This window comes from Apostichopus japonicus, chromosome 15 (genome assembly GCF_037975245.1).
Source record: "Apostichopus japonicus isolate 1M-3 chromosome 15, ASM3797524v1, whole genome shotgun sequence".
Classification (NCBI taxonomy): domain Eukaryota; kingdom Metazoa; phylum Echinodermata; class Holothuroidea; order Aspidochirotida; family Stichopodidae; genus Apostichopus; species Apostichopus japonicus.
In genome coordinates this window covers 2,946,108-2,962,611 of record NC_092575.1, presented here as the reverse complement: position 1 = coordinate 2,962,611, position 16,504 = coordinate 2,946,108, and the positions used below count along the sequence as shown (strand labels likewise).

The 16,504-nt window shown below is 37.8% G+C and overlaps 1 protein-coding gene across 2 annotated transcripts in view; it reads right to left on the bottom strand.

Annotated features, from left to right (window-relative positions):
- Positions 1-16,504, bottom strand: part of LOC139980865 (G protein-coupled receptor kinase 3-like) — a 92,960-nt gene that overhangs the window by 61,477 nt on the left and 14,979 nt on the right. For both annotated transcript variants that reach the window (XM_071992857.1, XM_071992858.1), the window contains exon 3: positions 12,697-12,770. In XM_071992857.1, coding sequence (XP_071848958.1) covers positions 12,697-12,770 — 74 coding nt within the window. The remainder of the gene's footprint in view (positions 1-12,696; positions 12,771-16,504) is intronic.

The window sequence follows — 16,504 nt, the reverse complement described above, 5'->3', positions numbered from 1 at the left end:
GATTTCTGAACTTTTCTTTTCCTTCACATCAACGTGAAATATGACTTTTACCCAACCGCAATGGCTCTCAGAACTGCCTACAGTTTGAAAGTGACTGATGGTCGTATTGACAATGCGTGGGACAATTGACTGATAATGTGCTTTGGTTCTTCCGTAAAAAACTTGTCGATAACTAAAGAAGATTTGTACCTTACAAGACAAAGACAAACATCATCATCAGAAAAGGTATTAAATAATAAAAATGAAATGATGGCTCCAGGCTACGAACAAGACCGACGGTTTTAATTCTAATTCCATACTGACCTCACAGCTCACAGTATCAAATCAACTCTTTGAAAATCTCTTTCATTGCTTTAGAATTCTTAATTTGTTGAAATCCTTCCTTTTCTGTGTTTCTAAATTTCCAAGGAAAGGGTGGGGAATGGGGGAGAAGAAAATCCCTAAATGATATCGTCTTAGAAGAAATAATGGAGGTGGAGGGAGGGGGTGGAAGATGGGGGTGGAGGAAGGGGGTGGAAAGTAGGAAGAAGCATTAGGAGGGCTCTAAAGCAAGGCAGTATAGGCAGCGCCAAGGTTCGTAATTCTCCCATTAACCTTAATCAAGTCCAAACTGGGGCAAGATGGTTTGGCTAAACCATACTTTCATAAAACCATACGTTTTGAGGTGTTGTAAAAGCCTACATGATCCCATTGCAGTGGCATAAAGACAAACATCAGAGGTGTGATATTTTCTGCAATCTACTACACACATTACAACACACAGAGAGTGTTTTGAATGCAATCATAGCATACAACTTACAGGTGGATTGTGTAGTTTTGCATTCAGCATATCTTGGAAAGGCATAGATGTGTGCGTGCGAGGTTGGCGCACCAGATCAGTCGAAGGTAGAGGGAGCTGCAAAGGCTAAACCTGCAGTATGAGAGCATGACTTGCCATCTGTTTTGGTGAGGAGATATTCCAGGGGAGGGTAGCAAATGCACCAGACAAACAATGGAATTGTCTCATCTGTTGGTGAGGAGATATTCCAGGGGAGGGTAGCAATGCACCAGACAAACAATGGAATTGTCTTTCCATCAGAGGAAGAAAAAAGATTGTGTAATTTTTCAGATACGAGAATTTCCAATATGAAGCACAACATTCCATCTCATGTTCATTTTGTAAATGATGGAGTTTTCAAACACAGGTTGCATTAAAGTACCTTGCTGAAATTATTCCCTCCATTCTTCAGACGTGCTTGCTCCAGGCATTTCAACATCGTCTGTTAGACTAAGATTTTGCAACATCTTCCTGCATGATTTCGTAATGCATACCAATGACCGAAGAGAATTCCAAAGGTCAGATAAGCTCATGAATTTATTAAAACCCCCGGTGAATGAAATGCTAGAGTATGCAAAACATGACCATTTCCCATCCCGCAACAACAAACAGAAGAAATCGTCAGTCGGGGTCGGAGCAATGGATGGATATCTGTTCTATGATTATTGTGATTTACTGGGTCAGTAATGCAAGCCATTTACATTTAATGGTGTGTGAAACCTAAAAGGCTCCCTAATGGCCAGATGTCCATTCAACATAATGCCAGGGGTCACTTTTCTTATTAGCTACAGTTTGCAAAATATCTAAAATATCTGAGCTACAGTATGTGTCAAATGAAAAGTTTTCTCTCCTTGTTAGTCAAATTAAATATATAATCATTTAAAATAAACAAAAGGAATTATAGATGCCGATTTATTTGCATGGGGAATATAATTCTGAGCTGTTCTTTCTCCAAAAAGGTGCAAACATAGCCGGACATAACATATGGCAAGCTTTGGAGGACCACTTAGATGTGAGATTACATTTTGCTTTTTCATATTTGCGACCTTTTTTCAACTTTTCGCCTGTTTAATGAGACCTGATAAGATTTTGGCAACCTTAAACTAGCAGACTATAATGTACTATATTCTGGCACCTTATCTTTCCTTTACAGGTAGAGAATGCATATATAGTAAGATATTGTAGCCAAACCACAGCAAGTTTGTGAAACTGGTACATACACTAAAGTAAAGCCACAATCAACAAGGAGAACCACGTAAAAAACCAAACATGCTGCAAAAATACTCACAGAAAAAAATTCAAAATGATTCAATAATCTGGAGGCTGACGAGTAGTTCCCTACACTTTTGACTTCTGAAGCCACAAAATAAGGAAGGAAAGCTACCGTATATATGAAGATGTTGAAACCAACTTTTGAGAAACACTCAACTTGGCACTTTGGGGTGATAGAATTATAAGGAGGGAGGTAGGCTGACCAGAGGTGACCTGTCACCAACTCACCATGGGAGGTCAGTTTCAAAAGGTTACCAGGTCACTCTAGGTAGAGTGAGTGTGCAGTTGCTGTGAGGAGACAGGTGAGGGAGGAAATGGATCTAAAATGTGCAGCTTAAATTGTAAACATAGCAAAGAGTTGCTTTTTGAAAGTTGCAATTTTGAAGTTGATCGACAATTTTTTTCAAATCTACCGAGGATCACTCGAACCAAGATTGTAATCAATCAAACTATAAGCAAGACATCCCTCTTAGGGTTTTTTCAACAAATGTAGGTTAACGAGAGACAGAGGGGGAAATAAATGAATGTGATGCCACTCTCAACATTTTCTAATTTGAGCATAAATCATAAGTTTGCAAAGGGGAAATGAGAAAACTTTTAAAAAATTTGACTTTTAACTGGGCAGCCACCTATTTTGTTTGATGGGCGGATGGAGGAGAAGATTTTAAAAATTTTATGTGACAATTTCATCTGAGAGAGGTACTCCCCGTCCCAAATCCACCCCCCCCCCAACCCCCTTTGAGAAATTTTGGAACAATGCACCGTGCTTAGATACAAAATGCTATATTTTACAACTGTTGACACAAAATTGAATAATTGTCAACTGTTTAAGTTGTTCTGTACATAAAAGATGTAGGCCCAGGGCAGAAATCCCCTTGGAAGTATAGATGGATGGTTCGGCCCCTGAAAATATGCCACATTGTTCCAGTATCCAAAGTTTCAATGAGTTTATCAAAACCAACCTCAAATAAACTTTTCAGGAACAGACAAATGTCATGTCTAATTCTGGAATTGATCATCGCAAACCGAAACTAGCACGGGAATCATTATCACCATTAGGCCTACATTTTGTCTGTCCGTCGTATATCACATTGCAGGAAACATATACGTGAATAAATAATCCTGAACATTGTAATGGAATCATTTAAAAAAAAAAACACTTGTCTGTACAACGGTATCAAATTACTAGACCAGTAATTAACAAGACATCTCTTTCGTAAGATCTCAACTCCAAAAAAATCGTTTTGCACATTATTTATTCTGTATATAATGTTATAAGCAGAACACTGAAACACTAGACATAATATTGAAAGTAATTCTCTACAGCTGCTACTCTTCTCCCCCCCCCCCCCATTAATCCCCTTTGCTTTGTCCACCAGCCTTTTCCCTCTCCCTAAATCATGACTGTTTGATATCAATGTTTCCTTCCTTGCACAAAATTATATACTGTAACTTTAGTCATGACAGACACCTTAGTAGCTCTTCAACGACATAAAGTTTTTTACAAAGGTTGTAAAAGAAGAAATAAAGGTTTTTAAGGGCTTTCAAACATGAAAAAAAAGATTTTCAAAGGTCCAAAATGAAGTTAATTTGTAACATACTCACCATCTATACCCATTTTTACATCATAAGTGGCCCTTATTTAAGTTACCTGACCTACATTAACTGTTGTTCGTGAGTCTGTTTTGTCCTCAAAAACTTAATGGCCAATGGTTAGCATGACTGAATACAATATTTCTACTCTAAAACTAAATCATTTAAAAAAAAAAAAGTAAACTGAAAATAAAAATAAAGCTTTTTCAAGGTTTTAAAGAGTATTTTTGAAAAATAAAGAGCTGTTTTTGGAATAAAGGTTTTTAAGATTTTTAAAGGTTTTAAAGGTTTCGCTAGGAGGTCAGAAACGATCCTAAATATATAGAACTGTCAACTTTTCATTTGGAATCTTCTCTCAATTCTCTCTTTTATTGCTAAATTTTTTGTTCAATTGTCTTTTGTCTGTAGACAATCTAGGTGAACTATTTTAGCTGTCATGAATGAATAAAGACATAAAAGTTATAAGGAAGAGGCTCTTTTCCACAACAAAAAACCTCTAAATCTGCCTCCAGTTTGATAATTTATGTCATTTTTATTACCATTCTTAGCAACTCTACTACTGTGGTAACAACATATTCTCAACCAAATAGCCAATGCAATTTTGAATAGCTTCCCAGTTTTTTTGCTCGCCTACTACATTCAGCTTTGTTTATTGCCAGTGCTTTTTATTAATAAGCCCTGAGCCGCCCATCCCAAACGGCCATTACAAATTCTCCCAGCTTTATGAAGCCAAACTGTTACGGTAAGACTTATTATGTGAGTGTGTGTTCTGTGTGTGTGTGTCTCTAGGTAAATTACATATACATGTGTGTGTGTATATTTGATAGACGGATATCTAGATACACAGATGAATAGATGGACAGATGAATAGATACATATACAGAATGATACATAGTAAATGTATACATGTTAATTACATATCCATACATATTTATATTCATACATATATTCATGGAGATCTATATATATATATATGCATACACATGATACGTTCCCCAACAGAAATTGCCTTGGTGTGTTAGTAAATGCTACCAGCATTTTACATATATATTCAACATAACAAACAGATCTAAGGCTATAATGGGATACAGAATTTATGCAAGAGAGGTGGACGTTTGGTTCAAACTGTAAAGGTTGCAGAAACGGTATATAAAATGTCACGCCATTTACACTGAACTGCTAAGACGATGTCACAGAACTTCCGTAAAAGCTGCATTTATAGTTTTAAGTATTCAATAGCTGGGACACACAACATCAAAAAACATGATATCAACAACTTTGATTCACATAAATCTTTGCAGGTTTGAATAGTTCCTCTTACTGATTCCTGTTATCATGCCAGGGTTAAAACAACCTATTGGGACTTTTAGCTCGGTTAATCAACTCTCATTGTGAAATATTTGGAGGAAAAACAAGGGGAAACCAAAAGTTACTGGCAATCTCTAAAACCACTCAATTATATTCCAATAGACTGTAAGCCAACTGATTGTTAGATGTGGACCTTAAGTTGCTTAGTGTCATCACCACTTGCTAACTTTTCTCCCAACAGACTCTGGAAATAATATATGTGAGTCTGCAAGAACCATGCTAAATGCTTTCATAAGATCCGAGCCAATGCAGAGATATCGCAGAAACGTACAGTACGAAGCTGTAGAGTGGTAGGGCTAGGCAGATGCGTCTCCGTATCGAGGTAAAGTGGGAGATGCCTCTGATCTTCACATCAGGAGGAGATGCTTGGCATCATCATTCTCCACTCCCCCCCCCCCCCCCAACCAACACTGAAAATGGTTTGGTACCATTTCTGCATGCATCCAGAATACTGGGAAGGGTACTGAATCTCTCCTTGTAAAGGACACATCTTGATTATTACGGCTGTTGAGGTCAATTACATTAACCCCCTCCTCCAACTCCCCCTCCCAACCCCATACATAGGTCACATCTCAAAATGTTTCATGCATTAAATGCCAGTAAATAGTTTTGTCGGTGGAAATTTGTCTTTATGAGGTCACAGACACATCGTACATTACCTGCTGTGATAAATCATCTTTGCTTGACAATTCCACAGTATTCCAGCTATTAACTCTCTCTCTTGCGCTCCATTTTTCGTCTCCTTCTCCTCCTCCTTGGGTCTGCTTTCCTCCCCTTGCCCCACTCACCCCTGATGACTGGTGTTTGAATTAATTGTTGCCATCACTGCACAGATGGTTAACCTTGACTTCTATGTACATCTGCTCAACAGATGTCCCCAAGCTATGCATAATGATCTTACAGCCATATATCATGGTTCAACCGTCAAATGGAGATAACCTGGAACAATGTTTGATCCGTAGTTGAGGTTGATCCTTAGTTTGCACTAATGAACCATGGACCGAGGTTTAGAACAAACCCCAAAAAAGTGATAAATTAATCAAAATGAAACAGCCTCCAAGTTTTCTTCACTTAAAGATAGCTACTTCATAAATAATCCTATTAATTAATGATTCGTCTTCATTCCCACAAAATAAGTCGCCCAGATCATTTTGGGGGCCCTTTTCTCTCTTTTTTTACTTTCTATAATGTATGCAAGCCGATAAGATCAATCATTCAAGTAATAACAAAATCATCAAGATTATCACAAATTTCAAACTTGAACCTGCAATGTGACAAATGGAATTGTGACTGGATCATGGCTTGTACGTACGTAAAAGTCTTCAAATTCAAACCAAATTGCCGTTTTAATTGTGTGTCGTTCAGAACCCTGTTGATGATAAGTTGCTGTGTAATATTAAACCCAACCAAACTGTCAATGGGTTGCTATGTGTTGAAGCGTGATTTTGAGGCTTAACAACACATCATGCTGTCTGCATGTTAATACCCCATTATAACAGAGAGACTGTGGTTCCAGTATAAAGCTATACATGTGCATGATGTACAGTTTTCTGTGACAACTTAGATACTGAAAGCAAAAACTAATTACAGTATGGAAAAGTCTGCTTAGTACATGATAATGCGCAGTGGTAGATCCACATATTCTCAAAAGGGCATGGGGAGGGAGGAAGAGGACAGGGGGAGGGGGAGGGAGGAAGAGGGAAGCTGGAGGTAACTATTATCAGTAGACACTGAAGTTAATATAGAAATAGACATACAGAAAATTAAATTAAATCTAATGCAGTTAAGGAAATCCTTGTGGGCAAAAACGTGCTAAAATATTTCTATTCTGTACATTGCTTTGATCCAAATTATGTTTGTTGCTAACCTTTAGTGTCCAAATACTTTCAAGAGATCATTGCCAGGTCCCCACTAGACCACCCCACCCCCCCCCCCTCAATTTCCCAATTTACTGCATCTCACAAAATGAGCTATCTATGAACTGAAATGGTAAGATAACAACGCATGTTTGTTACCTAAGAGATTGCAAGAGCTGCGAAGAAAATGACATGCAATTTCAAATTGGATATCAAACACTGAAAACTTCTTTAAACAGGTGCAGTAGCAGAGCTGATGTAATGTCATAAACCATTCTTGACAACAACATCCCACCTGACGCCTAAAAGTATTTTCTTTCAAAAGAAAAGATAGAATGCAATGTTTTAAGAAAGGGAGGATAAAAGACTGTCTCCCCCTCCTCCCCCTCCCCCTCATTAACATTTTCTTCTCTATCTCTTCTTGAACCATTTTGCAATATTTAAGGATGGGAAAATGACCATTCCCCCTTCCTCCCCCCCCCCCCAATCATTAACATCTTTCTTCTCTCGGCATTCTCTTCTTCAACCATTTTGAAATTCAATCTCATTTTGTCAAATCATACTTGTATAGTATAGCACACTGAAATAGAACCAGGGTAAAGTTTCTTCCAGCCTGGAACTGGAAAAAAATAATAATAATGCTGTTCCAAAAATCCAAGAAAATTTATCTGCTCTGCGAAATTGGCCTTTATTGGACTTACGACGATTCCCGGGATGTGCGAGGGAATAGCTGATAACGTACGTCGACATAAATCACGGTGATCTGATGCTTGTTCTTCGTAGACAGTTCGCCACGCAGAGAGGAAACTGTTGGATAACAATCGGCGATTGCCGTTTTCGAAGCAAACGTTACGGGTACGGAATCTGTAATACCTCAGAGTGACGGCGTCGAAGACGGTAGCGTCGCGAATTCTTTTGTTGATTTTTCAATTGATGATTTCTTCGGATATTAATTTGACATCCAACAGGTCCACGCCTCCAGCAGACTCGCGATGATGACGATGACGACGACGATGCTAGTCAAACGATCAAAGAGCAGCTGTAACATAGCAACGTTCCTGCTTTATCAGCCACCAAACAAATTAGAGCCAAACGGGGGGAAAATGGGGGGGGGGGGGAAAACAGTAAAGAAAGAAGGAACAAATTGCATATGATCTAAAAAAATTAAATAACATTAGAAAGATGGAAAATCTTGTCAGCCTTGTAGCTATGGCAAAACAACTGTCAACAAATTGACAAAAGAGAGCTAATTTTCTTCCCTTTGCCAGCAGTATGATTTGAGGAAACTGCTAAAGCAAGTGATAGACACATGTTTTCAAGCACTCAATTTATTAGGAGCAAACTCGTGCTTTTACATTTAATTACTTTCAGGCTTCTCGATGTTACAGTACCGGGTAGTAGCCACAGAATATTAATTTATATACATGGCCTATAGCACAATGTGCGCTATGTACACAAGCCTATTTATATTCTGCTACTATAAACATTAACAGGAACATTCGTATTAACAGAAATTTACTCGCATCAGTCCATAGCTTCAGTATATAGAAAGAGCTTCAACTGTAAATTTCATTCTCTAACTGTTACTCATTCAATTACACTGAAAAAATTCAATAAGAAATTGAAAGATATGATTGTCTAAACCAGATAGCTGAAATAAACATTTGGCTTCCCATTTTACTGGAAGAGGCCATATGATTCTCAAAAGTTTGGTTGAAATCAATTGCATCACAAATCGACTATATGATTGACTTTCAACTTTTATATGAATATGCACTAGATACAGAACAGCCATTTTAGCTCCGCCTTCATTGATTTCTAGAAAGGGTAGTGTTGTTGCATAGCGATTGGTCCATGTTATCTTGTGATCAAATCTAGTATTGTTGATAGGATGGAAGTACTTTCTCAATGTCATGTTGAGATAAAAATATGCACATACTCTTGCTGCAAGTCTCAAAAGGCGTAAGATCTCTGTGATTTGAAGGTAAAAGTCACCATTAATCAAACCAATTGTAATCGAATCAACTGACCGGATATACACATGAAATAACCATTTTAAACTCTGCCTCTATTGATTTCTAGAAAGAGTAATGTTGTTGGCATAGCGATAGCTATTGGTCATGCTGCAAGTCTCAAAGGCATAATATCTCTGTACTTTGAAGGTCAAAGACACTATTAATCTGGAAAAAAAAGAATTCTTCAAATTAACCTTTTCAGTATCTAATTTTTATCTTTCTCAAGTGGCTGTACCTTTCCTAAAAAAGATGACCACAATAGTTTTAATAAAATTTCTCAGCCAATCTGCTAGAATCCTAATTTACTAAATATCATTGAAACCATTTCCAAGAGAATTGAATGTTTTATGATCAGTTGTCATTTTGAAATTTGAAAGTATTTTGAAAGTAATGTTGAAACCTTTCATAAGGGGCATACTTGACATCTGGTACAAGCACTTGCTAAACTTAAAAGTAGAACTGTCTAGATGCACGTTTAGCACTCGTGTTAGCTGTTAGTGTTAAACAGTGTATAGTACAGTACATGCAAGCATAGTGCATGGCTACACACAGTAGATTCAATTAGCTAAGTACTGTACTATATATATAAAGCAAGTGATGTTCCACTGTGAGCTACAGTAACAGTCAGATATATGCCAAACCCAGCTTGTCACTAATAAGGAAGCACAAAACCTAAAAGAATGTTTTAATGCACAGTAGGATGAGAGTGCTAAAGTTGTGGGGAGACAGGCGTAAGCAAGGAACGAAGTAAATAAATGTAATTCTGAATGGTTGCATCGAAAAAGGAAGTGAGAAGTGACCCTAGACACAGGTCAGAGGGAACACCAAGTTACACAATCTTGCGTCATTTCGAGAAGACAGGTATTTAGCATTTTGAGAGTGGAGACATATTGGAGAGAAATGAATTGGCAAACGAACAAGTTGATGATAAACATACATTATCCATTTTTAAAATCTTTGAACCTCCTTACGTGCCCCTTTATGGAACTTATAACTCCTCTCCAGTCCTCTTGATCTAAAAATGCCTGATTTCCAAAGGTTTGCTGCAAAATTTACATTCCCGTTCTTTGAATGTGGCTGGTTTCCAAGTTTTGAAAATGCCAGACAGTTAATCAGTTTTCACTGACTCATAACCTTAAGGAACCATGTAAAAAAATTAGGATGTTGGTGTTCTCCAGCATTCTGCATTTCCACACAATAGACAATAGATACAGCTGGTCTGCCAAGATAATCCCTATTGTTGTTTTTTATGCTAATCCATCCTAGCTGAGAAGGATTTTGTAGCTGCTGCTACAGCTGGTCTTTCCTTCTTTTGACACTGCGCCGCACCAGAATGCCAAAGTTGTGAGGAGACAGATAAGTCATGAAGTGAGGTTAATTTTCTTTAGTGGAAATGGTGTAATACTGTAACAGCATTGAACCGATAAAATCACAGCAGCGCTGCTAATCAACATCACCAACGTTTTTCATGTTTCCTGATGCTTTTAGACAGAAAATAAAATTCCTGGCATATTGCATAATTTCGAGTCTCCCATAAATACGTGCAGGGTAAATTTATCCTCCATTTCCCTGACTGCCAGTGACTGGTAGTGGTAAATTCCCAATTTATACCTGGGCAGTACTCCACATACATCCTGCAATATCACAGTCACGTCACTCTCAATAGTCAAGCAAAAAAAGGGCCCTTTTTAATTTTCACCCACTGTTTGTGCAACAAGGGTATTTGAATATGTAAAATACACTGGTAGTAAATTATGCTAAATTCTTTACACAATGTTCTGATGTTAACTTATGCAGACAAATCCGTTGCACAACAGTATGAAATAAATGACAATAGAGTAAAACTTGCCCGATTGGTCTGATTTTAACAGACTTAAAGGCAAAACATGCAACGGTTGACATTTAACTTCAGAATGGTTGATTTGGAAGAGAGGGAAAATGGGAGATGACAAGGCCATTGGTCAATAGGAGATGCAGTACCCAACTATAACAGTACCATTCTTTGTAGGTTAGACAGTTTAAAAGTTCAAAAACTTACTGGTTTGGGTCTCTTCAAGTGACAAGATTACCTATCTCCCCACAACCTTAGCACTCTGGTTCTACCATCTAGGCACTTTGGATGGTAGAATAAGAAAGAAGGGCATTGACTGGAGAGGTCCGGATATAGAGGGCGCAGTGTTAAAGGTTACCAGTTGGTTCTAGGCACGGTGGAATGTGAGTGCTAAGGTTGTGGGGAGACAGGTAAGCAAGGAATGAAGTAAATTACATATAAACACCAACAGTGATCAATTCAAATCAATCTTCTCGTCTTTTTAATTGTAAATAATGACGGTTAACCAGGAAGTAAGAATAGAGGGCGCAGTCACGCAGTGCTAAAACGTTTCCAGTCATGAATCTTTTTCTATAGACGGAAAGTGCATATGTAGTTTGGAGACAGGTAAGCGAGGAGGAGGGAAGTATATATTCAAGATGGCTTTAAAGTAACTCCCTTCGAAAATAACGTTCACCCATACGACAAGACTTTATTACACAATCCCTGTCTAGACAGTAAATCTGTACTGGCAAACCAAACAAAGTGGCAAAGATCAATTCTTTTACATTTATCATAATTAATTAATAACACCAGAACTGATAAAATATACCTGGCTACTGCACAGTTTTGTCATACATTTATACATAAAGTACAACTATAAAAAAAAGTCAGCCAGACAGTAGGTGTCAGAGCCCGGTAGGTGTCTGAGTTGGTGTCTGAGAATTGCATTTGGTTACTGAAAGGATGTTTCATACACATTGAGAAGAATGGATGAGTTCCTTGGGCATAATTAGAAGTTTATATACAGTACTAAACTTTGTGTGTAAACTAGACGATAAAGTGAATCTTTGTGTTAGGGGGCGGAGTAGGAGGAGAGGGGGTGGGGAGGGGGTGGGGAATGGAAGGTAGTTACAAGTTAATACAGACTGGTTTGGGTCACTGATATTAACTAGCTACCAAATTGATGTATCATAATAAATGGGTAGAACTAAGAGAGCAGAGGAGAAGGGAAGGAGTGTATTGGAGGAGGAGGAGGAGGAGGAGGAGGAGGAGGAGGAGGAGGAGGAGGAGGAGGAGGAGCAGGAGCAGGAGCAGGAGCAGGAGCAGGAGGAGGAGCAGGAGCAGGAGCAGGAGGTGGGAGGTGAAAAAAGGAGTTTAACCCCCAAGCAGACTGGTTTGAGTCACTAATCTGAATGCACCAGCATGTCACTGTCCAGTACTAAACTGTTCACATCATACACATTCCAGTATGTCATATAACTCTATGTACACACATTAAGTATGTGTTACAGTTGTGCGTTTATAGGTAAGGAGGCTAGCTGAAAGAAAAGGGACGGTAACCTTGTTAAGAGCCACAAGGTAACCGGATGGCCCCACAACATGTTGCAACAGGAGTAATAATACGGTTAGCCACAGAATGAGAAAGCGGAAAATTACGTACTGTTAATCTACCTACGAAATCTCCTTCAACTAAGTAACTGTCACGCACCAGATGATGTTTACTAAAAGTTCCTCCTAAAGTGAGGAGTTCCAGGTGAGGATAGATCTCCAGTCAGAATATCAACCAAAGCTCAAACACAGACATATATAAAAACAAAATGTAGCAACTGACGAAGCAATTGTCCAACATTTCACTGTCCCGCTACCAAAGTTTACCAGACTATACCTCCTCCCTTTCCTTCAGGTTTTTATCACATTTAAGCATGTAGCTTCCTGGCAATTTTTTTAATTGAATTTACTCACCTCCTCATAGAATTTCAGTTGAGGAACTGGCTGCTCAGACACGTTTTCACAGTAATCTTTAAATAGTAGATAGCCTGCAGAGAGAATGAGAGACAAAAGACAAAGGGATTATTGAGATGTGGTGAGATGCATGATGGGAAGGTACATATTCAGAGCAAAGAATAACAAATATGCACAAAGTGGTTTCAATGCCAACATATAAAAGAACATTCAAAGAAAATGATAAAATCCCATTAATTAGAGGGAGCCCCTATTGCTTCCAAATATGCTATGTATGTACATACAGTAGAACGACTATAACTTGGTCAACCCTTAAAAGATTTTTTGTACCCATCTGCTACAAGTAACATCCAAACTTTGAGAACAAATTTCTTCAAGTACTGAGACATTTAACAGTCAAAGTTTAAAACCCTCTCTGAAACAATGTGAATATTAAACATGGATGGTTCTAATAACAATTACTTTACATGCCTTGTGATAAATTGCAGGGATAGCGTTCTTTTGGGCGTGTAATTTGAGTATTTCACACTTTAGAGGAAATGAGGAAACTATCCCCAAAAAATTTCTTCATACATCTTCAATTTTTTTGTCAAATCTGCTTAAATAGTGCAAGAACAAACATATTATTATTAAGCACTAATTCTATGCATTGTTACTGTAGAACCTGTCACAAAAAAGAACACTATTAAAATTATGTAGCATTCCATCAGTTTTACTCCAAGAATACTTCAAAACAGATCTATGTAAAATGTTGGTAACAATTTTAGACGTTAGAAGTCAAAATACAGAACTTTCATATAAACTTCAGAGCATAAATTTATTCACCAAAAAGGGAGTAAACTTTAAGACCAAGTGCTTCAAAGTCGTCAGTATCATATAAAATTCCAGACCGTTATCATGTAGCTTCAATCTGAACATACAATTGCATACACAATACTACGTACTGTAGATCCACAAACAAGACTGACAAACCAATTTTTCCTCCTCCCCACCCCCCCTTTTTTTATGTGTTTCCGGTCACCAACAAAGAAAAACCTTGGAGAAAATTTAGACACACAGTCAAGAAACAATGAAACAGTCTGAATTGTGTTGGAGAATTGTAGTACTGGGATTTATTAGTATATAGATTGATATGGCCATTTTGTAATAACGCTCCTTATATAACAACAATATAAAAATACTGTAAATACCAGCAAATCAACACGACCAATCGTAGTAGAACCAATCATGGTAGAACCAATCATAGTAGAACCAACAACCACTGTTTATCAATACAGCTCACTAAGGCTTCATGGCTACCATTAGTTGCCTAGCAACAATCTTTCTGCAACCATATTGATCACTAGCCAATGATTGTCTAATGTATCATGCAGGGATTTCGTAATTGCGACGAACAATTAAAGTGGTAAAAATTTTAACAATTAAGCCCTGCATATTTAACAGAGGGGTCAAAGGTTGATCAAATAAAGTCGCAAGCAGCATGCCTGCCTACAGGTACATCAAATGTTAAACTGACGAGATAGTCAAAGTCATTTCAAAAGCGAACAGTTTCTCCGAAAAAGTGGGACGAAAAAGTACAAGATTTTACGTGCAACGATTCGCAACTTCTTTTTTTTTCCCAGTATACTAATAACAAAGTCAGCATGGCGGATGTCCAAATGCCATTAGTACTTAAGGATTTTTCTTTCCTTGTGAAAACTTAAGGCCACAGAAAAAAAATGTTTCCTGTTGACAACTCTCTAGAGAAATCTTTTGAAATGGTGTCAGTACTTTTGTAGGACAAGTTGTAGGTTAATCAACCAATGCAGCAGATGGAGGAAACATTTGAGTTTTAGTTGACAGTTGCAGATAAATGTAAAAGATAATTATATCTGCCACTTTATGCCACTGAATTTTTCAAGTGGTAAAACTGGTTTTATAACAATTTTACCAAATCTACTGAGTACTACCCAAAATCAAAAATGCAAATGGTCAACTAAACTGAAACCCACCCACCTACAGGCAGCTTGGTTTTGATACATGACATTCAAGTATATTCAAGTATTGATTGGTAAAGTATAAATGCCTTATATTATATTTTATACTGGTCCCTAAGGCCTTTAAAGTTTGAGCATGTTAACAGCCTACTGTGCAAATTCCTCAGGCAAAATTTTTCTTTTGCCCTTGTGAAATATAAATTGCAAATGTAAAATATAATATTTCAAGTTGTGCTTTTGCTTCAGTAGTAGTGCTTTGCTTGCTATGAAGCAAATAAACATATTATGGCCCGTTGTATACTGTGTTTTGACTATTTTCCTATGAAGACGTTAAACCAGTCAATTCAGTCTTTTGTATATGCCGAACCACGAGGGCCAGATATCTGCGCCTGAATCTCTTCACTAGCAACTTTTAGTTGGTGTTTTATCTTTGCTAAAGCCTTTGACCAACTTTATCATTAATTTTATCAATTTTTATAATATGACTTTTTTAAACACTGTAGTAAACTATCACTTGATGCATAGATGTGGAAGCCTATAACTTGAGGCCTGTGTTCTTGTGGGAAAGTACTTGCTTTCTATTGTTTTGGAAGTGAAATTTATTAAACAATTGAACAGCCACTTGTTTAGTGCAGATTGATAACAGTCCATAATGACCCTTGAGCTTTATTACCACTTATCCAGTGTTTTCTAAGATAAGGAACCTTTCACTGTTTACAAGTCATCCAATTTACATTCCAAACAGCCTGTTGAATAACCCTTATGTACCCAACCGATGAAATAGAAGCATAAATCACTGCATCCTTTCTTTATGGTCACCAAGTGTAGTTGGCATCTAAGGATTGTGATTCACCTTCAATTTTGTACCAATTACACGTACAGTAGTACAACAAAAAAACAGACAGTCTGAGCACTATCACATTAAAAGTACCAGGCTTAATGCTATCAAAACTACATTGAATGTGACCATTCTGGATATATACCAAATGTTCTAAATTAACAAACCTAGCAAATTACCATTAATTTATGCAATTAAGAGTTTCAGAAATCCTCCAATAAAACTGATCTGTACTAGACACATTGGAAGGCAGAGTGAGAAGGGGGGTCAGAAATTCCAAATGTGGTAAGGCATTGGGGTAAACCAAAGTGCCTAAAACCCACCTGTCAAAGCGACCCAAACGACAAGAATACTTTATCGAGCTGTGGGGGGGGGGGGGAACTGATAACAATCTTCAACCAGGACTGGAAGGTACCAAAAACATGCAGGGGGGGGCTTTGACCGGAATTATCCGGTCGGTGGAGGGTGTACAGTGCTAAATGGTTACCAATTCACTCTAGGCACAGTAGAATAAGAGTGACAAGGTTTGGGGAGACAGGTAAGCAAGGAACGTAATACACCAGAACCTTTCTGTTTATTGAGAGCTAACACAAAACTCATTTATACCAAGTTTTCCAGACATGGAAGGTGAAGAGTGCAGTTGTGAGGAGACAGATGTAGTATTTTTTTTTCTTTCCTGTATCAGTGGAAATCGAGTTAGTTCTTGAATAGGTGATATTTTTCACCTATTTGCTGTATGTTCCTCCGGGTGGTAGGTACCGAAGGAGGAATTAGTGGGCGTGGCCCAGGGAGCGAGGGCGCAGTGTTAAACGTTTTCAAAATGTGTAGTTAGGTAGATAGGAAAGTGCAATTGTGGAGTGGAGGACAGGTAAGAGAGGAGCGAAGTAAATTCCTATGTTCCTCCTGTAAATATCCGGTTCCTTCCTTCCATTTTGTCACATGAAATTAATATGACTTCTTAACACTATACATTAACACTATACATATTGACACA